A 27,152-nucleotide genomic window follows, 5' to 3' on the forward strand; every position below is an offset into this window, starting at 1 on the left:
ATGGGCAGCGCTAAGTGCGCATGGCCAAGGGATAACATAACAGCGCAGGCTCCGGGACAGAATCAAACAATGCTGAGGAGGCGGCACACGTCGCCAAGGGGGTAGGAATGACGGCTGTGCTGCATCCCATTACGAAGGAAAGTCCCACCTCCGGGATGGTCTAACGGTGTGAGGGGACACATTTCATAACTGTCTAGTTCTGCGTTTGCAAGGAACATAATAAAAAGAGCCACCTTTTCCTTTTGCAGCATTAGTGCTGTACAAGATGGCTCTTTCAGCTACAAACGCCTGGGGGGGTTAAAGGTTCCCTTTCAACTTGCTCCAATTAGGCCTCGAACTACACTCCGCTCCTCCTTGATTCCCTGGGCTCTAACACCGCCAGTTGGTGCTCGGAAGTGCTGGCTGCACAGAGAAAAGCACTCGCCACTGTGTCAGTAGGGTTCAGTAACGTCAGCTGTTCCCCTGCTGTGTAGCCAGCAACGTGTCCTGCAAACGCCACTCAGACACAACAGACAATATGCTGCCTCCAGTGCAGGCTTCGGCCTACACTCTGCTCCTCTGCTCCTCCTTGATTCCCTGGGCTCTAACACCACCAGTTGGTGCTCGGAAGTGCTGGCTGCACAGAGAAAAACACTCGCCACTGTGTCAGTGGGGTTCAGTAACGTCAGCTGTTCCCCTGCTGTGTAGCCGGCAATGTGTCCTGCAAACGCCACGCAGACACAACAGGCAATAAGCTGCCTCCAGTGCAGGCTTCGGCCTACACTCTGCTCCTCTGCTCCTCTTTGATTCCCTGGGCTCTAACACCGCCAGTTGGTGCCCAGAAGTGCTGGCTGCACATAGAAAAACACCCGCCACTGTGTCAGTGGGGTTCAGTAACGCCAGCTGTTCCCCTGCTGTGTAGCTGGCAATGTGTCCTGCAAACGCCACGCAGACACAACAGATATTAAACTGCCTCCAGTGCAGGCTTCGGCCTACACTCTGCTCCTCCTTGATACCCTGGGCTCTAACACCGCCAGTTGGTGCTCAGAAGTGCTGGCTGCACAGAGAAAAACACCCGCCACTGTGTCAGTGGGGTTCAGTAACGCCAGCTGTTCCCCTGCTGTGTAGCCGGCAACATGTCCTGCAAACACCACGCAGACACAACAGACACAAAGCTGCCTCCAGTGCAGGCTTCGGCCTACACTCTGCTCCTCTGCTCCTCCTGCTGACCCTTGTCTCCAACACCGCTAGTTGGGGCTCTGGGAAGACAATCTTGAATAGGTCCCCCTGGTTCCAGTACCGTCAGCTGGTTCCGGGCAGAGCCTTTGGCTTAGGTGCCTCCTTCTGGGTATCCGAGTTCCACCAGTGTCAGGTGGTCCTTGGTAGTGCTTTCTGGCACGGGTACCTCCTGCTTAGTAACCGGGTTCCAATAACATCAGCTGGTCCTCGGTAGTTCCATTGGCTCTTGTACCTTCGGCTACCCATCTGGGTTCCAGTACCGTCAGCTGGTTCTCGGCAGTGTCTTTTGCTCTTGTACCTTCTGCTCCCCATCCTGGTTCCAGTACCATCAGCTGGTTCCGGGCAGAGCCTTTGGCTTAGGTGCCTGCTTCTGGGTATCCGAGTTCCACCAACGTCAGGTGGTCCTCGGTAGTGCTTTCTGGCACGGGTACCTCCTGCTGAGTAACCAGGTTCCAGTAACGTCAGCTGGTCCTCGGTAGTTCCATTGGCTCTTGGAACTTCGGGTAGCCATCCAAGTTCCAGTTCCATCAGCTGGTTATCGGCATTTTCTCAGCCTTCTTGCACCTTCTGCTACATTTCCAAGTTCAAGACCCTAAAGACAACGACCCGGGAGACCGAGAAGCAGAAGAACAAGAGGCTGCAGAACAAAGAGCAGAAGAACATTAAGCACAAGACTAAACATCAGAGCAAAATATATTATCTAAATTATAAGCAGAAAAAGGCTAAGCAGTGTATGGGGGTGAGTCCGTTCCTCCTCGTGGTGCCCCTGGAAAAAGCCTGCTGCTGCAGGCCTAACTGAACGTGGACAAATCCTGTTGTAACTCCTTTGTGACAGGCAGAATGGAAGGTGTAATCTTCAAACTGTTATAGATAACAGCTACAGGAATGCCTGTCACAAATAAAAATATGATGAAGAAGTAGAATATGAAGAAGAATAATAGTTTAATAAAAAGAATATGAAGAATGTAACAAAAAAAATAATAGATAGAAGATGAAGAAGATGAATAAGGTGAAGAAGAAGTTGATGTCAAAGATGCTGCTGCTGAGGATGATGAAGAAGAGAGTGTCGGAGATGTGAAAAAGAAGGTGAAGGGCATGGAAGTAGTGAAACATCAATATCTGAGAAAATAAAAAAAATCTTAACAAAGTCAATATCTTTGTAACTCCGAACGTCTTAAAAAAAAATAAAATTCCTGCTATTCTATTTGATTGGGCTAAACCTCTATGCCTTTAATGTCTCCGCCACCTCCCCCAATACATCCTACATTATTCTTAGTTGTTTTCCTTCATGTAGAATGAACCCTCAAGGAAAGAAAGGGTTTATTTTTATTCCGATAATTTGGTCCCATTGACTTGCATAGGTATCGGGTATCAGTACCGGCGATAGCCGATATTTTTTTAATATCGGCCGATCCAATCCGATACCGATACTTTCCGATATCGGAAGGTATCGCTCCAGACTAGTCAGAACGGCTCCGATATACTGAATAAAATGATACCTTGGTTGATAAAATCCATCTTATACATGTTCTTTAATCTTTATGTTCAGTTTGTAGTTAATGAGATTCTTGTGCCCTAAGGCGGGGCTGGTGTATGTGTGCTCTGATTAGATATTCATAATGCAGACTGCTGACTAGTCACTGATCCCTCACTGATCTGCCCCCTAGTTTGCATAATAAATATCTAACAAATATCTAACAGAAAGAGACAAAACCCTTCTGCAGGCAGGTGCCAGCAATGGCACCTGCTCTGCAGCATAATCGCATGTTTTGTGTGGCAACAATACATTTTCTTGATGTTATGCAGCTAGGGTAAAAAAAAAATCAATTTAAAAATGGTGCCCACCGTGCCTGGACATTAACAGCTATAGGTGTCTATAGCTGTGATCCCATAGTTGCTACTTTGAATGCGCTGGCGGCGCTATCTTACTGGAAAAGAAAAAAATAATTCCTCCTCCAAGATGGCGCCGCCTGGCGCCCTACTGTGAAGGCGCGGTGGGTGCCATTTTCAAATATTTTTTTTTTTCTCCCCAGCTGAGAAAATGAATTAGAAAATGAATTATTGACACACTAAACATGCAATCATGCTGCAGGTGCCACAGCTGGCAACTTCTTTGCAGAAGTTTTCTGTGTCTCTTTCTTCAGTAGGTTAGGTATTCATTATGTAAACTAGGGGGCAGGTCAGTGAGGGATCAGTGACCAGTCAGCAGTCTGCATTATGAATATATAATCAGAGCACCACATACACCAACCCCACCTTAGGGGACTAGAATCTCATTAACACAAAACTGAAAATAAAGATTAAAGAACATCCACAAGACGGATTTCATCAACCAAGGTAACATTTTATTCAGTATAACAATGCCAACCTGACAGTGTCTATAGATACTATGCACAATCCTGCTGACAGTTTCCCTTTAATTCAACTCACATAAATTCACTCATTTCTAGTTGCCATGATTTGCTGCATTATTTGAGCTCAGCAAATTTTAGGTGCTACTAGACAAAATGTGCAAAAAAATATTGTGCTGTTTGGTTACTAGCACATTACTCAGAATGTTTGTTGACACTGAATACGAATGCACAACACACAGGCTCTCCATGTATGTTTTGTGACTGTCACACAGCCGCGATACATTCAGCTGCTGCCCCAAAGAGCTGATTATCGGGAGCGCTCCAGTTATCCAGATTCCCGATGCAGCTATTCAGTAAGCACTATAGCTATTTGGATAAGGAGTTATCCAAAGCTATTTGCTCATCCCTATTTGTCAGTCAATGCTAAAGAAGTGGTAAGAATGCTTCCTGCGCAAAAACATATTGTAGATTTATGCTTTGATATGTGTTCTTATCTGTCAAGGAACTATTTGAGCCTTCCTAGGCACTAAAGGCAGGGTGCAACAGATAATTTGGTTCCCTTACAGTTATACCCCAAAGAATATGTTCCCACATAAAAGATTTGTAGCAGATGTTTTTACAATTAAAACTCCATTCTTTTAATTAATCACTGGAAATAATAAAATGAGGTTCATGATAATAACTGGACACATTTATTTTCTACCTGCATACAATAATATAATATTAGAAAAATAGTAATTATTGTACTGTACAGAAAATGCAGTCTAAATAACACTGGATTACTCCATGATAACTCATGATTGTCATACTAAACGTATTCGCTAAGCTGCATAAGATGTTTGGTCCACAAATTTTGAGATGTAATAGCAGTAACCTACTCTTTCACTCATTATGCTTTAAGCGTGAAGAAAATAAGGAAGGTTTCACATATTAAATTGAAAATTACCTTATTGGACTGGGAATGATATCTGGATCTCTTGCCATTACTGTCCCAATTATAGTCCCTAGTTCGATATCTTCATGTACTTTAAACATGTAGCTAGGTCGGCCAAAAGTAGGAGGCTCATCAGCATCATCTACAGAGATCTTGACAGTCGCAGTATCTTTAAAAGGACCAAGATAGTGGAAATGGGGATCTACATGTGAGTTCTCAACTTCCATTTTTAAGGTGTACAATCTTTTACTTTCATAATCCAATCTCTGTGTTTTTGGAAAAAAAAGTAAAAAATGTTAATAGTTTATCAACATGTCTAGACTGATGCACACAAACTCACATATCTTAAATTATCACTTACTGTCTTACCATTTTTCTGTCTCACCATATATTCTCAGATAAACTCAGTGAATTTTACAGATGTAACATTGTTTTTGTATCACACAAAGCAACAACTATACCATGATGCAGAAACTGTGACTAGACTCTTGAACTCAAGCCAATAAGTCATAGTTTTCTGAATCAAAATATGTTTCTGCATTGTGCAAACCATTACAGGCACTCTAAGTATATATCTCCAAAAAGTGTACAAAAAAGGAATTAGAACCATCTAGGTTTTATACTGAAACTTAGAATGACTCTTGTTTTACATTAGTAACATTTTTTTGTCTGTAAAATAAAGGAAAATTGGCATTTGAATTCTTCATAGGGGCCTTTATACATTTCCCAAGCATATACTGTATATATGGTATATTTATGATACAGTAACCTAATTATTCCCTGTTTTAAGCATAATATTGTTTTACTATTCCAACCTAAATAAAACAGAATTTACTAACCGGAATTATTGAACATAACCACTCAAAAGTCCATTTGCTTTTTTCCATCTCTTTTCACTATGGGACACCCAACATTTCAGCTACAATTCACTTACGAGTGCACAATTTAGCAATGGATGTCAAACAGAAATCCATTAAGCTCAGTTGTTTGCTGTTTCTGCATTGAAATCTCCAATGATTTAATGAAAAATTGAAATAGAATTTTGCTAAAATACATTTTCCAAATAACACCACTTTTTATATTTTATACTTGGTACTAAAGTGAATTGTGCATAAGTACACTTAAATAACCATAATTTTAATTTTTATTCCATAAAGCAATAGTACACATGAAAATAAGCAACTTTGTTGTAATATATCATATGAGAGATTAGCTTTTTTCTCTGCCAAAATTGAGCAATCATTATCAAAATTATTACTTCTGAGGTAAAATTGGTATCTAGTGAAGACAGATTTTCCCATTACTGAGGCAGGAGGTGCTACTGATAAGATTCTATGTAGATAGAAGGCAGAGGAGGAGCTCTGCTTCTAGCTCCTCTCTCCTCCCATCTATATAGAGTTATATCTTGGCTGAAATTGGATTTTAGCTCAAAATTGAGAAATTTGACAATGACTGATCAATTTTGGCAGATAAACAAACACATTTTTTTATTAGATATATTATAAAGTTGCTCATTTTCAAGAGTACTATTGATTTAATAAAAAAAAAAAAAACTAAAACGACTGGTACTCTTTCAGGCAATGAAAAATTCTCATAATACGTTTTGTATACAAACATGACTATGTTTAGAAAAATGCCTTAAAAAGACGAAAGTCAGAAAGTAGGGTTATATTTAGAAGATACATTAAAGGGATTGTCAACTACTAGGAAACCCCCCTTCTTGAGGTAAATGTTTGGTGTAGATAAGATAACAATGTTATACTCACTCCCGTGTCAGCAATCACATTCCAGGGCTCTTGTGCAGTTGCTATGACACATGAGCCTTTTGCTGAATCAGCACTATGGTAGTCACTGTTTTCACCTTAGGACAAATCAAACATCAAGAGGAAGTGAGAGAACAGCCTCATCTTGGACTTTCTCTTGATATACAATTTGTCAGAAGGTGGGGCCAGTGATGCCAGAGTTGACTGGCTCACGTGCTATCACAACCACATGAGAGCACTGGGAATGCAAGTGCCAACACTTCTGGATTGGTGCCAGAATGGTAGGTGAGTGTAAGCTTTTTATTTTACTGGGGCCAAGCATGGGGAAAGAGAAAGGGTTGTCCAGTGGACAATTTCTTTAAGAATTATTGTATGGTATGTACAGCACTTACGGTATTTTTGTACGGGTAATCAGCTGTGTTGTGTTTGGCTTAGGTTCTGTTTTCCCTATTGAATGCATTATTGTAAACATACATAGACAAATGTACCTATGTCCTTTACAGTTGAAACCAGAAGCTTACATACACTATTTAAAAAGACACATGTGCATGTTTTTCTCAATGTCTGAAATTAAATCAGAATAAACCTTTCCCATTTTAGGTCAATTAGCATTACCATAGTTATCAATATTTTCTAAATGCCAGAATAATGAGAGAGAGAGAGAATGTTTTAAGGCTTTTTTATTACTTACTTAAATTCAAAGTTTACATACATTTCATTACTATTTAATACCATTGCCGTTAAATTGAATGACTTGGGTCAAAGTTTGGTATATCCTTCCGCAATATCCTTCCACAGGCTTCTCACAACAGTTGGTCAGAATTTGGGCCCTTTCCTCCTGACAAAGCTGGTGTAACTGATCCAGGTTTGTACGTCACTGTGCTCACACCTGTCTTTTCAGCTTTGCCCATAAGTTTTTGAATAGGGTTGATGGCAGGGCTTTGTGATGGCCACTCCAAAACATTGACTTTGTTACCCTTAATCCATTTTGGCAGTATTCTTAAGGTCATTGTCCATTGGAAGACCCATTTCCACCCAAGCTTTAACTTCCTGGCTGATTTCTTGGGATGTTGTTTCAGTATTGCCACATAATCTTCTTTTGCTATGATATACTGTAATTCCATATATTATGTGAAGTGCACCAGTCCCTCCTGCAGCAAAACAACCCCACAACATGATGCTTCCACCCCCATGTTTCACAGTTGATATGGTGTTCTTATGCTTCCAAGCTTCTCCCTTGTTCCACCAAACATAACAATGGTCATTATGCTCAAAAAGTTAAATTTTAGATTCATCAGAGGACAGGAAATGTCTCAAAAATTAAAGTATTTGTTCCTCTGTGCATTTTCAAACACTAATCTGGGTTTTGTATGCTTCTTTTGGAGTAATGACTTCTTCCTGGCAGAGTGGTTTTTCAGCCCATGTTGATACAGTTCTAGTTTCACTGTGGATATTGACAATCTTACCAGCTTCCGACATAATCTTCACAAGGTCTTTTGGTTTTGTCCTTGGGCTGATATGCACATGTCGGACCAAAGCATCTCTGGGACACAGAACCCATCTCCTTCCTGAGTGGTATGACGTCTGGATATTCCCATCTTGCTTGTACTTGCATATAATTGTTTGTACAGATAAATGAGGCACCTTCAGGTATCTTGAAATTGTATCCAAGGGGAAGTCAGACTTGTGACAGTCACCAATTCTCTTCCTGATATATTGACTGATTTCTTTAGACTTTCCCATGATACTACACAAAGATGCAGTTTGTTTCAGGTGTGAATTAAAATACATTCACAGGTGTGCCTCTAATTAACTCAGATGTTGCCAAAAAAACCATAGGCTTCCAAACACATGACATCATCATATGGGCAGAATTGCTTTAAGACATAGTAATTTTAGTGTATGTAAACTTTTGACCTTGCAGTAAGTAATCAAAATGCCTTAAAATATTTTCTCTCTCTCATTATTCTGGTATTTGGCAAATGTTAATTATTAAGGTAATCCTAATTGACCTAAAATGGGAAAGGTTTATTCTGATTTCATGTCAGATATTGAGAACAACATGCATATGAGTCTTTATATATAATGTATGTAAACTGCTGGTTTCAACTGTATTATTATACAGATGAAACATCAAAAATTAGATGTTAATGATATTCATTATTATTTATATAGCATTCATATAAATCATAAATTATCCTCTTTCCCTGAAGTGGTGTGTTAAAATTTACTATGTATTTTCACATATTCGTGATTCTAAACCGCTACTTCACGTTGTCTTGATTTTATCAGATAATATCATATCCTTTCATCTTTCTTTATTCCGCAATGTGTAAAACAAAATTCAATTACAATTGCAATAGAAGGAAAACAAAGCAATGTCAATATGTTTTCTTAAATTATCATGAATGCAAAGCAAAACATACAATGGAAAAAAAAGTGAAGAATCGCCACATCAAATATAATCCTGTGCAATTTTTTTGTTTTCTGTGTCTCTGTGGTATACCAATTTTCTCCCTAGTTAAATGTGTTTTGAAGCTTACTTTAGGGATGACAACACTACTGGAAACTAGAAAGTTAAGGATTATAAAAATGTTTTTATCATCTCACTAATGGAATATCCTGACAGTTCAAGCATTGCTTTCTCTTAACAGGATAGGAAATCTCTATTCATTTACTTTCTATCACAATTATAGCACTACAGAGCTTCTGCTACTCCAGTGGGTATTAGCCAGAAGGTATATGCTTGCCTTTCTACTACTAGGTCATTCCTGTGACCTATTCTTATTCCTCCTGTGAGCCATTCTTGATGCAGACTCTAGCCTACTAATTAACTGCTCACTCAATCTCTAAAGACTAATCCCCATCTCAACTGACAAATGCAAGGCCACCGATTGATTCTAAAATGGTGCACTGCTTCATGATACAAGCCTGTGATTCAGAATAGCTGACATTTCTTACTTTAGTTGGTATCAAAGACTATTAAGTGGAACATGCATACAACTCATTTATTATTGTGTTCTTTGGAAATATCTTGAATCTGTTAATGGGAATTTATAGCTATAACAGACCATGATACTGGTGTATACCTTCATTTATTATGTATTATGTATTATGTATACTTATTAGTCCAAACACATAACCTAAATGCTATAGGTCACACTCTGTACATAATAGCTATTCCTAAGAACCAAGAAAGGCCCATGAAGTGTTTGTAAAACAATTGATAAAGTTTATTTCAAATACATATCCATAAAATCATGTAAACAGTATATAATGGATGCCTCAACAAAACGACTAACAACCAAAAATTGGAACAAATTATGAAAAAAGATTAAAAAAGATCTTTTGGAAACATGGTTGAATGACCTTGATCATGAAATGGAGAAATAGGAAAAAGGAGATATGTGAGAGAAAAATCAAGAAATACTAGAGAGATTCTGATGAAAACAAGATATTCAAATGGCAGTTCAGGAAAGATAATGGTAAACAGATGAGACCAAGGGAGTCTTCCTTCAGCTCGGTATCATCTATATCTGAGAACAATGTGTCCATGACTGAGAGTCATTTCTCCAAGCATAAAACACGTAATGGTGGTAATAAGAAGCAAGATGATATTTTTTTTAATTTTAACAAGAAAAGAATGAGCAATCGAAGGTAATAAATTTATCAAAACATCAATTATCTGCCGTTCAAATTTTGATTTTAGAGAAGGGTCTAACATTTTCTCTCTCTCAACATCTAGACCCCTTTGCAGCGATTAAAGATTTACACCTGTTCTCTAGGAAGATAATATTGCAAAAACTTCATTTCAAAGTGCATGCTGAGGAGTTTATATCATCTACGGCAGAGAGAGAAGCTTTGGAAAACCTTGAGGCATTGGCAGAGGAAAGCAACTCCACACCGGTGAGCCAGAGTTTCCCCCTTTCTCTCATTAATAAATCTAAGAAATTTCCACCTTTGAGCATTTGTCCTGCTGTAGATGTTTTCACCAAATTGATGACCAGTGATATTGAGAAATTATGACGTGAAGGATTTGGGGTCACCAACTGCAGCGGGGCAGAGCGCAAAGCAATTGAGAGTTTGCAAAATCTTACAGATGTTGTTTTCAAGTCTGCTAATAAAGGGGGGAGTTGGTAATCTGTCCAAATGAAAAGTATGAGAGGCAGGCTTTCAAATTGCTAAATGATAAGAGTTGTTATCAAAAATTATCAGTTAACCCTATGGATGCATTTCATGAGGAGCTACTTAGAACGTTGGAAGACAATTTTGGAAAGGGCATTATCCCCCCAAAAATGGTGGATATAGTGAAGGAGATGCATCCTCATTTACCAACACTGTACCTAATCCCTAAAATCCACAAGAATGCGCTGAACCCACCAGGGAGGCCCATTTTATCAGGAAACGGGGGCCTCTGTGAGGTCGTCACCACAGTTATTGATCATTATTTGAAGCCTATGGTAGATGGTCTACCATCTTATATCAAGGATACAAAGGCGGCATTACGCAGACTATTTAAGTGTCAATGCTGTGATGGTGACGGCCGATGTAGAGGCCTTATATACATCTATACGCCATAAAGATGGTTTGAAGGCAGTTTCCTGGTATCTGAATGCAAGCAATGTGGATGGAGATATGTGTGCATTGTTGGTGGAATTGTTGGAATATGCCCTCCCCCACAACATTTTTATTTTTAAAAATGTTGTTTACCGCCAATGCCAAGGCACAGCTATGGGGGCCTGCTATAACCCATAATATGCCAACTTATTCCTTGAGGCATGGGAATGGAGTATCTTTGTATGTGATCCTGTACCTCAATCCAGCCTGGCCACAGGCTGGATGAGGTACATTGATGACATTTGGTTCATTTGGGAGGGATCAAGTAGTGATTTGGTCATCTTTATGGACACATTGAACTCAAATGAATTAAATATTAAGCTTACGTACAAAGCTGGTAGGAATATTGAATTTCTTGATCCGTCAATCAGTGCTGATGAGAATGGCCTTCTGTCTACAGATTTATACAGAAAGTCAACATCAACGAATTCTTTTTTGCATGCCAAGTCATCACATCCTCCAGCAACTGTTAGAAGAATTCTGACAGGGCAATTTTTATGTGCCAAACAAATTTGTACTAATCCCAAAGATTTTGAAGCTCAGGCTGTTGACCTCACTCGTAGATTTTATGAGAGGGATTATAGTAAGAAGAATGTCAAAAGAGGGTACCAACGCACTTTAAATACACGACGAATGGACTTGTTGTACAAAGAAAAAACTTCATGTGAATCTCACAACCCAAATGAGGTATGCATGATTACAACATACCATAATAAATGTCATCGATTCAGAGATATTGTGAACAAACATTGCAATGTATTATATACAGACCCATTTTAAAGAAGATACTACTGGAAAAACCACTCATTATGACTAAAAGATACAAAAATCTACGTGATCTCTTGGTCCATAGCCTGCACAACCCGTCTAGATGCAATACCAATCTGAGTCATGTTACTAATTCTGGTTTTTACCCGTGTGGATTGTGTAAGGCATGTGCAAATCATATTAAGACCAAAGCCTTTTCCAATTGGGATAATTCCAAAGTGTATACCATAAGTAAATACATCACATGTACTTGCTGTGGTGTAATCCACCATGCCACGTGCCCATGTAATATGATATACATCGGTTTAGCAACAAGATAATTAAAAATCCCACCACGTGAGCATTTTAGAGACATCGAAAAGGCAATGACAGTTGAGGATGAATTGACCCTCCAAACGCTTCCCAAACACTTCAGGAAATACCATCAGTGCAATCGACATAGCCTTAAAATCAAAGGTATTGATTTGGTATCTTTGGGGGTTTGAGGGGGGGACTTTGGCAAAACCTGGGCACAAGTAGAAAGTAGGTGGATATATCATCTAGGCACATTAGCACCTCAAGGGTTAAATGAGAACTTCATTGTCTATATGGGAGTTTTTAAGGGGTGGGTGGGCCTTTTTCTTCTTTTTTCTTTTAATGTTTTTACTTTCATTTGTATATTAATGGTTACTTTTGTCGCTTCAGAGATTCATGTTGATATCAGATGGTCCAGTCTGTTGCCTGTGGGATTTTGGGTTCGTGTATTGCATCTGAGAACATCATGGAGGGCTAACATTGCTGCTGAAGATTACATCTAGAGATATAACTCCTGGAGAATGATCTCATGAGGACACATTTAAAGATATTTCTTTTGAAAAATTATTTTTTGGATATATGTGTATTTTTTATTGAAGTCATTTTCGTGTCTGTATCAACCTCTTATAATCTACTCAGGATTTATATATTATGGACCTTACAATAATGTATTTAAAAATAAAAAATTGGTCCATTTATAATTATCTATTATTATTATTATTATTATTATTATTATTTATGATGTATGTTTGATATTTACTAATTCTTTTGAGGTTGAAATTTGCCTATCATTTTTAAGGAGTTTGCTGTACGTGGTCTAATGTTGATTTTCATGTGCTAATTTCATATGGGTGGTCACATCACTATAGATAGATAGATAGATAGATAGATAGATAGATAGATAGATAGATAGATAGATAGATAGATAGATAGATAGATTAGGGAATATTTATATCACTTCTAGAACGCTATTAATTTATAGATTTTATGTGTTTGGGTGACCTTACGGGGTCACAGTTCATAATAATATTTTTAGATTAGGATATATATGGGTTTTATGGCACTGTTTATATTTGTCAATTATCACATACATTACACTGGCTCTTGTGAGCAATAGTTTTGTGCATACACATTATTAGCATGCAGTATATATGCAGTGCTATAGCATTGCCATAACATTTATGTCACTATTAATTTACAATAATTCACATATAGGTCTGGTTAATGAGTATCTATGTTACACATACATTAGATTATGATATAAAAGTGCTTTATGGCACTGTTTATATTTGTCAATTATTACTTATATTACACTGGCTCAGGTGAGCAATAGTTTTGTGCTTACACATTATTAACATGCAGTATATATGCAGTGCTATATCATTGCCATAACATTTATGTCACCATCAATTCACAATAATTTACTTATAGGTTTGTTTAATGAGTATTTAAGTTACACACACATTAGCAAATGTATCGCATTTATTAAGTTCAGCATGTGCGCCATATACAACATCCAACGATTAGGTATATAGTTCCAGGCCATGACGGTGCGCATGCGCTGTTCAAATCGCTCTGGACATCTTGCCTTTGGCAACGTATGGTGGCGCTCGACTTTCGCCCAGTTTACTGGGTGGAACGCTTGCGTTCCACTGGCCGGAAGTGTGATGTTTCTTTAGGAGTGATGCGAACACAGGATGCGCCACCATGTCGCAGAATACATGCGGACCCCACGGGCACAGGTGCAATAGCGTTGGGTGAGTGGCACTCGGATTCTGATAGTACAATGGGGTCTAAGGGGTAACGTTTCTCCTTATGGAGAGTGACATACCAGCTGGCTTGTCAAGGTAAGGAGGCTTATTCGCCGTGCAATGCTCCTCTGGGAATTTAAATATGCAAATTGCCTCTGCTGAAAAAAAGAGGACTTAACTCTATAGCGCCACCTATTGGAAGTAACGATCCTACAAGTCACAATCAACCCTTTAACGAGTCGTGCAATATGATAAAAAAGCCAAATCAGTATCTCAATTCGCAGACACGGTGTTTCGGGCTGTTGGCCCTAGTCAGTGCAAAGCATGAGAACTGATTTGGCTAGGTGAGAGGCTCTGGAGTGGGGTCTAAGGGGTAACGTTTCTCCTTATGGAGAGTGACATACCAGCTGGCTTGTCAAGGTAAGGAGGCTTATTCGCCGTGCAATGCTCCTCTGGGAATTTAAATATGCAAATTGCCTCTGCTGAAAAAAAGCCAAATCAGTTCTCATGCTTCGCACTGACGAGGGCCAACAGCCCGAAACACCGTGTCTGTGAATTGAGATACTGATTTGGCTTTTATCATAAGTCATATTGCACGACTCGTTAAAGGGTTGATTGTGACTTGTAGGATCGCTACTTCCAATAGGTGGCGCTATAGAGTTAAGTCCTCTTTTTTTCAGCAGAGGCAATTTGCATATTTAAATTCCCAGAGGAGCATTGCATGGCGAATAAGCCTCCTTACCTTGACAAGCCAGCTGGTATGTCACTCTCCATAAGGAGAAACGTTACCCCTTAGCCTCTCACCTAGCCAAATCAGTTCTCATGCTTCGCACTGACGAGGGTCAACAGCCCAAAACACCGTGTCTGCGAATTGAGATACTGATTTGGCTTTTATCCTAAGTCATATTGCATGACTCGTTAAAGGGTTGATTGTGACTTGTAGGATCGCTACTTCCAATAGGTGGCGCTATAGAGTTAAGTCCTCTTTTTTTCAGCAGAGGCAATTTGGATAGTACAATGGGTATTTAAAAGGTCTCCTAGCCTCCTAACTAATACACGCCCCCGAAAGAAGAATAGGCGAAACGCACGTCGGGGTGAGATGCAGATGTAATGACATTCCACATAGGTATTAGTATGTGATTTTATGCACTTTGCATCTTTAACATAGAGTAGCGTTATGCACATAGACACTTTAGCATACTACATGTATTGATGGCAATTACCATGGATTGAGTGTTATTTTTGTGTACTGCAAACAGCACCTGTGTCTACATTAGATCGGATTTGAGCAATGGTTTTGGTGGTTGCCATATGATTATGATACTTATCATGGTATATACCTGTATGTGAATTAGTGTGTTCATTCTGCTATTGGTTGTTAGTCGTTTTGTTGAGGCATCCATTATATACTGTTTACATGATGTTATGGATATGTACTGTATTTGAAATAAACTTTATCAATTGATTTACATACACTTCATGGGACTTTTTTCTTGGTTCTAAGAAATAGCTTAATTTATTATGCGCTCTTTTTCATGGTAACTATAAATACATGTATATATATATATATATATATATATATATATATATATATATATATATATATCCGCCATCAATATACTATATATAGTTGTGCACACTAGAATATATCAGTTTCAATGCTATGTGAAGGAAATAGGTTACAATGTATTTTTTAACTCATATTTCAGCTTTGCTATATAGCTTTGGGGAATATTAGCAGAGCCATCTCATTATCTTTAGATGATGGGGGATATAATGACAAATGACTGTTCTATTGTGTTGCTTGAGGCCTCAGCATGATAACAAAGCAATACACACACATAAGACTCCAAGCACATCTTTCCTGCCACTCTTTGGTTTTCAGAGGGAGGGGGGTTAGATTTCATCTTTTCATGGTGACTGTATTAGTCTATTGAAACTCTGAGTAATAACTCCTGTTCATCACAGCTGCCATAGAGAGCGTACCCTGCTGCACAGGCTATACACATATTACAGAAAGGAAGCATGAGTCTTCAATATAGCACCCCTAAGGAGATCTTTGGAAAAAAAATAGTTGCAACATTTCAAATAATAGGAAACACATTATTTATTTTCTATGGAATGTAACAAACAATGCATGATATATGTAGTTGACATGTTTTGATATTATCGTGAAGTCTTCAGTTTATCCAACACAAATAAATCGATAAAGTAAATGATTTTCACATGCCCTCAAATACTAAATGGGTCACCAACATTTATTGAATGTATTACCTGTGTCCATACTTGTCATTCAAACTTATTGAATATTTCAGAATATACCACAAAATAAATACAAAAAATATTTTTTGTCTCACGCTTCCACACATATATGAGACAGATAAGCCATTACTCTTTGTTTAAATATGGAGCAAAATTGAAGTAAATTATCATTGAGGACTAATTCATGAAAAACTTCTTCATATAGTGGTTAAATTTTAACCCTGTGGAGAGCCACAATGCAGTGTATCATCAGAATAAAGACATCCATCTGCTTTTACAGTTAAATAAAATGCATACCAGCCCCATTCACTAGAATTGAGATGCTTCACATGGGAAAGATATTGCAAAGATAAATTAACTAAAGGGTTTCTGTCTCTTTAGTCTGAGACTTAGAAAGAGTCACAGAGACCGGATTCTGATATATACCACAAAAAGGTGAATATCCCTTTAATTCTTTCCTGAATAATGCTCAACATTTATGGAACTGTTGAGTTGTATTTCCTGCTCAGTGCAATAAATGTATGGAGCAGAAATAACAGGCATATGGAAATGACTTCTATACGCCATCAATGAATGTAAGAATAAGTTCCCACAATGAGTATTTGTTAAAGCACTACTCCAGCAATTTTGTGATGGCAGCTTCTGACTGTCCGGAATTCAGAAGCTACGTCTCAAGCTCTCAATTCAAGTTTATGAGAGCCAGAATGAGGCTCTCATAGACTTGTATTGAGTTGTAACTTCTGACCCACTCCAAGAAAACATTGGCACAGACGGCAGGTCCCAAACTGTGAAGACTAAGGCCATGTGCACACGTTCAGGTTTTTTCGTGTTTTTTCACGTTTTTTCACTATAAAAACGTGATAAAAACGTGAAAAAAACGCTTACATATGCCTCCTATTATTTACAGGGTATTCCGCATTTTTTGTGCAAATGTTGCATTTTTTTCCGCGAAAAAATCGCATCGCGGAAAAAAAAGCAACATGTTCATTAAAAATGCGGAATTGCGGGGATTCCGCACACCTAGGAGTGCATTGATCTGCTTACTTCCCGCACGGGGCTGTGCACACCATGCGGGAAGTAAGCAGATTATGTGTGGTTGGTACCCAGGGTGGAGGAGAGGAGACTCTCCTCCACGGACTGGGCACCATATAATTGGTAAAAAAAAGAATTAAAATAAAAAATAGTGATATACTCACCCTCTGATGGCCCCAGAAGTGTTCCCGCCTCTCCGGTGCATGCTCTCTCTTCCGTTCCTAAAGATGGTGTGGTTCAGGACCTGTGATGAAGTCGCTGTCTTGTGATTGGTCGCATGACTGCTCATGTGACTCACGCGACCAATCACAAGCCGCGACGTCATCGAAGGTCCTGAACCACACCGGCATCTATAGGAACAGACGCCGCTGAGGAGATTGGCTGTCTGCAGAGGATGCGTATAACCATTTTTATTTTTTTTAATTATTTTTAAACATTCTATCTTTTACTATAGATGCTGCATAAGCAGCATCTATAGTAAAAAGTTGGTCACACTTGTCAAACAGTATGTTTGACAAGTGTGACCAACTTGTCAGTCAGTTTTCCAAGTGATGCTACAGATCGCTTGGAAAACTTTAGCATTCTGCAAGCTAATTACGCTTGCAGAATGTTAAAAAAACCGCGAAAAAAACGGAAAAAAAACGCAAAAAAAAAAAGCGGATTTCTTGCAGAAAATTTCCGGTTTTCTTCAGGACATTTCTGCAAGAAATCCGGACGTGTGCACATACCCTAAGGGGAGAGGTGGTGATAACAGATGAAGACACCAGAAGGTGACTATAAGTCAGGGAGCAGGGGACTTAGATTTTTGGTGCTTTAAGTTTTTGATGTTGCAGATTTTCTGTAGCATTTTTGCACCTATTAGGTAAATTAGGTTACTTTCTTTTTTTTCATGGCGATTTTTCGCTTTTATGGAGTTTTCAACTGCAATTTTGTCTGTTTTTAGTGTGTCATGTTTTAAATGAAGCTGCTTTGGTTTTGATGCTTACTAGTTTTAGACTTTGACAAAACCTTATTGATACAGCCTTTTGTGGTTTACATGCATGTTTAGTTAATTTCCACATTGGAAACAAACTAATAACACAATTGAGAAATTTACCTGCTAATTTTCTACATGTTGTGTTAGCCTACGGAGAAAATCCACTCATAAAACTCAAAGTACCCACAAGAGAAATTGACATGCGGATTTAAAAATGCATCAATTTACACTGCATAAAAAAACAGAGCAGGCATGAGATTTCCATAAATCCCATCCATTGTGGGAATACATCCTCAGTGACAACTGCTTTAATTACCTGATTTGTAAATAGCTTTGAAGGCTACCAATTTAACACTATGAGAGAGCTTGTAATCAACTAGATGTTTCCAGCCAGCTAACACTCGGCACACTCATTGCTATCTAATTAACACTGCTAGTGATTAAACTAAAGTAAATAATGACAACATTCAATAGTGTTTATGCAGGTGGTAAATTAACTTAAGATGAAGTTAATAACAATGATAATAATCATGTGTGGGGACGAAGCCTCATGTGGTAATGTGTGGGGACGCAGCCTCATGTGGTAATGTGTGAGGATGGAGCCTCATGTGGTAATGTGTGGGGATGGAGCCTCATGTGGTAATGTGTGGGGATGGAGCCTCATGTCGTAATGTGGGGGGACGGAGCCTTGTGTGGTAATGTGTGGGGACGGAGCCTCGTATGGTAATGTGGAGGGATGCAGCCTCATGTGGTAATGTGTGAGGATGAAGCCTCATGTGGTAATGTGTGGGGACGGAGCCTCATGTGGTAATGTGGGGGGCGGGATTATGTGTGATAATGTGGTGGGAGGGCAGTATTATGTGTGGTAATGTGGTGGGGGGGCGGGATTATGTGTGGTAATGTGGTGGGGGGTGGAATTATGTGTGGCAATGTGGTGGGGGGTGGGATTATGTGTGGTAATGTGGTGGGGGAGGGGATTATGTGTGGTGATGTGGTGAGGGGTGGGATTATGTGTGGAAATGTGGTGGGGGGCGGGATTATGTGTGGTGATGTGGTGGGGGCGGGATTATGTGTGCTGATGTGGTGGGGGGTGGGATTATGTGTGGTAATGTGGGGGGGGTGTGATTATGTGTGGTGATGTGGTGGGGGGCGGGATTATGTGTGGTGATGTGGTGGGTGGGATTATGTGGTAATGTGGGGGGCAGGATTATCTGTGGTACTGTGGTGGGGGATGAAATTATGTGTGGTAATGTGCTGGGGGGCGGTATTATGTGTGGTAATGTGGTGGGGGGCAGGATTATGTGTGGTGATGTGGTGAGGGGGCGGGATTATGTGTGGCAATGAGGTGCAGATTGTGTGTGATAATGTGGTGGGGGCAGGATTATTTGTGGTAATGTGTTGGGGGGTGGGATTATGTGTGGTGATGTGCTGGGGGGCGGGATTGTGTGTGGTGATGTGGTGCGGATTGTGTGTGATAATGTGGGGGCGGGATTGTGTGTGGTAATGTGGTGGGGGTGAGATTATGTGTGGTAATGTGGTGGGGGGCGGGATTGTTTGTGGTTATGTGGTGGGGGCATGATTGTGTGTGGTAATGTGATGGGGGACAGGATTGTGTGTGGTAATGTGGTGGGGGGCAGGATTGTGTGTGGTAATGTGGTGGGGGCGGGATTGTGTGTGGCAATGTGGTGGGGGCGGGATTGTGTGTGATAATGTGGTGGGGGCGGGATTGTGTGTGGTAATGTGGTGGGGTGGGATTGTGTGTGGTAATGTGGTGGGGCAGGATTGTGTGTAGTAATGGGGTGGGGGGCGGGATTAGGGATTATGTGTGTTGATGTGGGGGCGGAGCTACTGTGCAGGGGGCGGGATTAGCGAGTAATCACGATGCCTCTTATATATATAGATGAGTATCACTTCTCAGCTGCATCGGTGGCCGATCCCCAAGTTAACAAGCAGTAAACAATAAAAATAATGAAGATTTTATGAAAATAGATCAAAAATGTAGAAGCTAGGAATAATCCTTCAATTATTTGAAGTTGTGAATATTTAACAAGCTATTTAAACATGGCACAAAAATCAAACCATTACATTTTATTTCAATATTTATTTTCTTGTTTATTGTGTTTTATGCAGTCCAGTTTAGGTATATATTGAATATATTGGGTATGCTTGATAGAGGTTTTCTTTTTGTATTCTGTTCTTTTTTTATTTCTTTAATTTGTCCCCCTGTCAGCAATTTCTTTATTGATTTTGATCCATTTCACAAACCATGACTCTGCTCCTGTCACATCTAGCTCTGTCCTCAAATACTTACTGACACAGGAGGGCAGGAGATTAAATTACACAGCATCTGTATTGTCATCAACTGCAATAATGTTGCTCTAGGCGATCAGGTGATTTGATTGGCAGCAGGCTGCTCAGCAGATATAGGATATTACAAGTCTATGCACTTCTTAGAAAGGTTTAGACCCAAGTCACTTGATTGAGTATCATATGAGCCAAAGAAAAATGAGATAACTAGCATCTAAAAATAATGCTCGTTTGGAAAGATTAAGCAAAAACATAACACAATGTATCATTATGAAGCAATGCATTATTTTATGTAGTTAACAAGTCAATTTAACAGCTTTGCTTACAACATCATAACATAAGACAGCATTTTAGTCTAGAAATACTGTTACATCCTTAACCATAGTATTTTAAAAGAAAACTGTCTTTTGAAAGTTGAACATCTGTTTGGCATCATAAGTCACAAAAATGGTTGAAAAGGATATATAATGCAAATATGGCCAAAACATTGGGACACACCTGGTAAACATTGAATTCAGGTTTTCATTTAGCCCCATGCAATTTTCAAATGCTTAGGAACCACAGAAACTCAGTCAAACCTTATTACCTTTACACCATCAAGCACAAAGCCTTGCATAGGATGGAGTGGTGTAAAGGATGCCACCACTGGCGTAAAGGATGCCACCACTGTAGAGTGACAAGTAATGCTTCTCTTCAGACATATGGGTGTGGAATCACAGACAGTGGAAGAAATGAACAATCAGCCTTTGTACTCAGATGATATGGGACCAAAACAGATTGAAGACACAAGACTAATGCCATGCTATGTTATTGCCTTTGAAAGCTGTTGTTGTGCAGTCACTGGCATTGGTAGTAGCACTCTGAGTCAGGGAAAATCTTGAGGTGGGCAAATAAATCAGACCATTTTCCATACAGAGGCAACTGTGAGTCAAGTTATGGATGATGTTGCTGATGACTGGGTGCTTACAAGAGGAAGTACTCAGTAAGGGAGGATTGTTTAGTCATCATTAAGAACAGAGCAAATTTCCAGCTAAAAGATCCTATGGGATAAAATCTGCTTTTTTTGTATTGAGCTCAGGATCAAGTAATGTTGCAACTGATGTTGATACAGTAGGCTCATCACTGTCTGATATCTGTGGTGGTGGAGATTACCATGTGCAGACATCTTGGGTGTGGAAATTCTTTCCATGGTGCCAGAAGACCAATCTAATGCAGTGTGCAGTCTGCGTTGCTGTAAAATAAGCAGTGCATATCCTGACATACCTCAACTAGAAACTATGTAACTCTGTCAACACATGAAAAGGCATTAACTGCTCATGTGGGGAAAGAGAACTGACCATTTTTACTCATGATTATCTCTTTGATAACAAGTCCACATACAGTGCCTTTGAGACATTCAGTCCTAACATCAACCATCATCCTGCCTTTTCCCATAATGTTTTTCCTCTACCTCCATTGCATCATCAGTTAGCCTTTTGTGTACCCAATAAAAATGAGTTTGGTCATCTGTTTCTGTGTCCAAGATCCAATGCCAAACCACCTAGGTTGCACTGCCTTTTGTGAAAGAATCGCGAATGATCAACAATAATGAAAATTATATAGCCATCATTATTTATTACGAAAAGCTGTCCTAGCCAGATTAAGGCACAAAATGCTATTTGTTTTTTTCATAACAAAATGTATTATGTCCCATGCATTAAACATTTTTTACATGTTACCTTTTTTAATTTTTGGTGAGATAATATTAATTTATGTCGGCGTATTGTGTGACTTTCTCTGGCAGAATTCTCCATATTATTGAGTTCCTGCACAAAGTCAAGTATGTTGGGTAAAAGTGCGGAAACTCAGCATAAAAATAAAATTGGGGAATTCTGTTAAAGCAATTTTCTTAAATGGATAATTTTTATTTGGCTTCTAACTATTGCTACCTCATTTATCAAAGAACAAAGCTTTTCTTTCTAAACATCGATCATTTTTACACTCCTCCCTCCACTGCTTACGAAAATGTCTTCCATTTTTACTATAAGTGCATAAACTCCAGCAAGGTAGGCATCTGCCCCAGAAAAAAGTATAATTTTTGTACTGTTTTTGCAACTTAAGTATCATTAAAGTACTTTGTATAGAGAGCGATGGCTGTAACAGTGCCCCCCACAGTGACTGACAGAGCGGCCCTCATGCTGAGCTGCTGTCAGTGTGTGTGGGTGTGGGGTTACAGCAGCTGTCCTCAATAGTCAAGACGTGACTGAACCCGCGCTGGTGCCAATCCCTGAGACTGATACCAAAACGCTACTGGAAGGAATACAGTCAATATACTCCTAGCAGCTAGGTATAAGTGGAGGTGCTGAGCCGGTTAAAAAATGCTATTAACCTCCAAATTGGCCCCATATCTGCCAGTTAATAGTGTTTTTTCACGTGACAGGTTCACTATAAGCTGTTAAAGGAGGATCAACTTCATTTTAATGATTATAAATTTACAGTGGGATATCATAAATGTTTCAGTAGGTGCAATGTGATGGTTTCCCAAAACTCTTGTACATATAAAACATGTGTATATGTATATATTGTACATTCTAAAGATAGGGGTCCCCACTTATAATATTGGCAACTTCTTATGAGGCAGAGTAAACTGTGTAAACTACAGGCATCAAAGACCACATGTGTCTACTACCTCTACATCCCCCAAGTATAATTATCTTGTGTTAACTATTACGTGCTCTGAATGAAATGGCAAATTGCCAGTTCTTAATTCCTGCTTTTACCCTTCTTGCCTCCCATGGTTTTTATGCAATTTATTTATTTTTTTAATTATTGTTTCTGCCACTCATGAACATCAATGGGAAATATTATGTAACAATGCTGCTTAGAAATTTCTATTATGTTAGTAAATATATAATTGAATGTTGTATTTCTGATCAGCAGCAGATCACTGAATATAATTAAATACACCCACCAACCATATGTTGGCATTTAGTAAAATGAATTCTTGCTTTTATGGATAAAATTGCATATATTGCTTTGCGGTTCACAATATTAACACTACAGGGTATGCCATTTATATGGATACACCTAAATAAAATGGGAATGGTTGGTGATATCACCTTCTTGTTTGTGGCACATTAGTATATGGGAGGGGGAAACTTTTCAAGATGGGTTGTGACCATGGGGGCCATTTTGAAGTCGGCATTTTGGATCCAACTTTATTTTTTTTAATGGGAAGAGGGTCATGTGACACATCAAACTTATTGAGAATTTCACAAGAAAAACAATGGTGTGTTTAGTTTTAACGTATCTTTATTTTTTCATGAGATATTTACAAGTTTATGACAACATAAAATGTGTTCAAAGTTCTGCCCATTGTGTTGAATTGTCAATGCAACCCACTTCTCCCTCTCTTGACACACTGATAAGCAACACCGCAGAAGAAATGCTAGCACACGCTTCCAGTATCCATAGTTTCAGATGCTGCACATCTCGTATCTTCACAGCATGGACAATTGCCTTCAGATGACCCCAAAGATAAAAGTCTAAGGGGGTTAGATTGGGAGACCTTGGTGGCCATTCAAATGGCCCACGATGACCAATCCATTTTCCAGGAAACTGTTCATGTAGGAATGCTTGGACCTGACACCCAAGATGGTGCACCACCACATTATGGGTGTCAGGTCTGAGCATTCTTATAAATAGTAAATCAAACCCCCCTTTATCAACACCTTAGTTTGGGAAAAATAATAAAATAAAAAAATTGTATTTATTTCCATTTTCCCTTTAGGGTTAGGGTTAGGGTTGGGGCTAAAGTTAGGGTTATGGTTGGGGTTAAAGTTAGAGTTGGGGCTAAAGTTAGGGTTAGGGCTAAAGTCAGGGTTAGGGTTGGGGCTAAAGTTGGGGTTAGTGTTTGGATTACGCTTATGATTGGGTTAGGGGTGTGTCAGGGTTAGGGGTGTGGTTAGGGTTATGGTTAGGGATGGGATTAGGGTTAGGGGTGTGTTGAGGTTAGGGGTGTGTTTTGGTTGGGATTAAGTTTAGGGGTGTGTTCGGGTTAGGGGTGTGGTTAGGGTTACGGTTAGGATTCGGATTAGGGTTAGGTATGTGTTGGGGTTAGGGGTGTGGTTAGGGTTGGAATTAGGGTTAGTGGTGTGTTGGGGTTAGAATTGGGGGCTTTCCACTGTTTAGGCACATCAGGGGCTCTGCAAATGCAACGTGATGCCCACAGACCATTCTATCAAAGTCTGCATTCCAAAACACCACATCTTCCCTTCCTAGCCCCGACGATGGTGGTTTACCACCAAATATGGGGTATCAGCATAGTCAGGACAAATTGGACAACAACTTTTGGGGTCCAATTTCTCCTGTTGCCCTTGGAGAAACACAAAACTTGAGGCTACAAAATAATTTTTGTGGAAAAAAAGATTTTTTATTTTCACAGCTCTGCGTTATAAATTTAGTGAAACACTTGGGGGTTCAAAGTTCACACAACACATCTAGATAAGTTACTTAGGGGGTTTAGTTTCCAATATGGGGTCACTTATGGGGGTTTCTACTGTTTAAGTACATCTGGGGCTCTGCAAACGTAATGTGACGCTCGCAGACCATTCCATCAATGTCTGCATTCCAAAATGGCGCTCTTTCCCTTCCGAGCTCTGATATGTGCCCAAACAGTGGTTCCCCCACATATGGAGTATCAGCATACTCAGTTCAAATTGCACAAAACTTTGGGGGTCCAATTTCTCTGGATACCTTTGGGAAAATAAAAAAATTGGGGGCGAAAAGATCATATTTGTGGAAAAAAATATTTTTTAATGTTCACGGCTCTATATTATAAACTTTAGTGAAACAATTGGGGGTTTAAAGTGCACATCACACATCTAGATAAGTTCCTTAGGTGGTCTAATTTCCAAAATGGGGTCACTTGTGGGGTTTTCCACTATTTAGGCACATAAGGGGCTCTCCAAACGCGACATGGCATCTGATCTCAATTCCAGCCAATTCTGTGTTGAAAAACTGAAACGGTGCTCCTTCCCTTCCGAGCTCTGCCATGCGCCCAAACAGTGGTTTAGCCCTACATATGGGGTATCGGCATACTCAGGACAATTTGTACAACAACTTCTGTGGTCCAATTTCTCCAATTACCCTTGGTAAAATAAAACAAATTGGATCTGAATTAATTTTTGGCGGAAAAAAGTTAAATGTTAATTTTTTAAAACATTCCAAAAAATTCCTGTGAAGCACCTGAAGGGTTAATAAACTTTTTAAATGTGGTCTTGAGCACCTTGAGGCTGCAGTTTTTAGAATAATGTCACTTTTTGGTATTTTCTATCATATAGACCCCTCAAAGTGACTTCGAATGTAATGTGGTCCCCCCCAAAAATTGTGTAAAAATGAGAAATCGCTGGCCAAATTTAACCCCTATAACTCCCTAACAAAAAAAAAAAATTTGGTTCCAAAATTGTGCTGATGTAAAGTAGACATGTGGGAAATGTTACTTATTAAGAATTTTGTGTAACATATCTCTGCGATTTAAGGGCATGAGAATTCAAAGTTGGAAAATTGCTAAATTTTTAAAATTTTGTCCAAATTTTCATTTTTTTTTAAAATAAACGCAAGTATTATCACAGAAAGTTTACAACTATCATGAATTACAATATGTCTTGAGAAAACTGTGTCAGAATCACCGGGATCCGTTGAAGTGTTCCAGAGTTATACCTCATAAAGGGACAGTGGTCAGAATTGTAAAAATTGGCCTGGTCATTAATGTGCAAACCACCCTTGGGGGTTAAGGGGTTAATTAAGGTTTTAAAAAATTCCTATGCAAATATAGAAAAAAAAGCTATTGTAATGCTGTTCCTTTTTATATTAAATAATCTGTTGAATAAATTCTACATAATTATACAGGTTACTTTGGATAGGTAGATACTTAAAGTACACAGCTTCTTTTATTTTTTTACCACTTTATACCTTGTATTTAATATAAAGACATTTTTATTCTGGGGTAGTGGTGTATATGATTATATGTAAATTGTGCAGCAATGCAGTCCTGGGTTAAAATCCTACTAAGGAGAATATCTGCAAGGGGTTTATATGATCTCCCCATGCTTGCATAAGTTTCCTCTGGGTTCTCCGATTTTCTCCCACATTTCAAAGATATACTGAGAGGAAATTTAGATTATGGTATGTGTTCCAATGGGGATGCAGATGTCTGTCTAGTTAAGTGAATTAAAAAAAAAAACTAACAGTGGCTAAGTGAAGACAGAAGCGATATTAAATCAGTTCTGTTTTCTCTTCAGGGATGAGCTGTACTGTGTCCTTGCAGGCAGTGGAGCTTTAAGAGCTGTTAAGTGCACGTCATGGCTATGTGTCACTGCCATTATATGCACTGTCTTATCCACTGAGCCTGCGTTGTATATCTGTTCCCAACTCACAACATACATGTATGGTGGATGTCGGGAAGAGATTGAATGCGGTACTGTGATGCACACAGTCCTTGTCCAAAATACAGATTTTGTAACTGCATGTATTATAAGTGTTCATCTATGCCATTAGTGCTGAAAGCATTACTCACTATGAGTTAGTGGTGTTCTAGCTGGAGTGTTATGCTTTCACTGTAGCATGTTGTTGCTGTCAAGTTTGAAGCTACTTCATCTGTTTGAACCCATAGGGACTATGTATGTCTTAAAATTATTTTTCAACATGCCAGATATTTTATTTCCTGTGATGGATAAGGTCCTGCTAGGCAAGTCTGACAGTAGATTGGATTGACTATTGGGGAGGTTAGGATAAATAGCTTGGTGGAAAAATTAGCATTCTAAACGTTGTTCCATATTCTTATCTTGGACATTTATTGCAAATCCGCCGGATTTGTCTTGAATATCTGATATATGC

At 39.2% G+C, this 27,152-nt stretch overlaps 1 protein-coding gene across 3 annotated transcripts in view; it reads right to left on the reverse strand.

Moving 5' to 3' along the window:
* The window catches only part of LOC143782354 (cadherin-10-like), a 1,064,733-nt gene that overhangs the window by 212,814 nt on the left and 824,767 nt on the right, over positions 1–27,152 (reverse strand). For all 3 annotated transcript variants that reach the window (XM_077269713.1, XM_077269716.1, XM_077269715.1), the window contains one exon: positions 4,519–4,772. In XM_077269713.1, coding sequence (XP_077125828.1) covers positions 4,519–4,772 — 254 coding nt within the window. The remainder of the gene's footprint in view (positions 1–4,518; positions 4,773–27,152) is intronic.

Source organism: Ranitomeya variabilis, chromosome 6 (genome assembly GCF_051348905.1).
Source record: "Ranitomeya variabilis isolate aRanVar5 chromosome 6, aRanVar5.hap1, whole genome shotgun sequence".
Lineage (NCBI taxonomy): Eukaryota > Metazoa > Chordata > Amphibia > Anura > Dendrobatidae > Ranitomeya > Ranitomeya variabilis.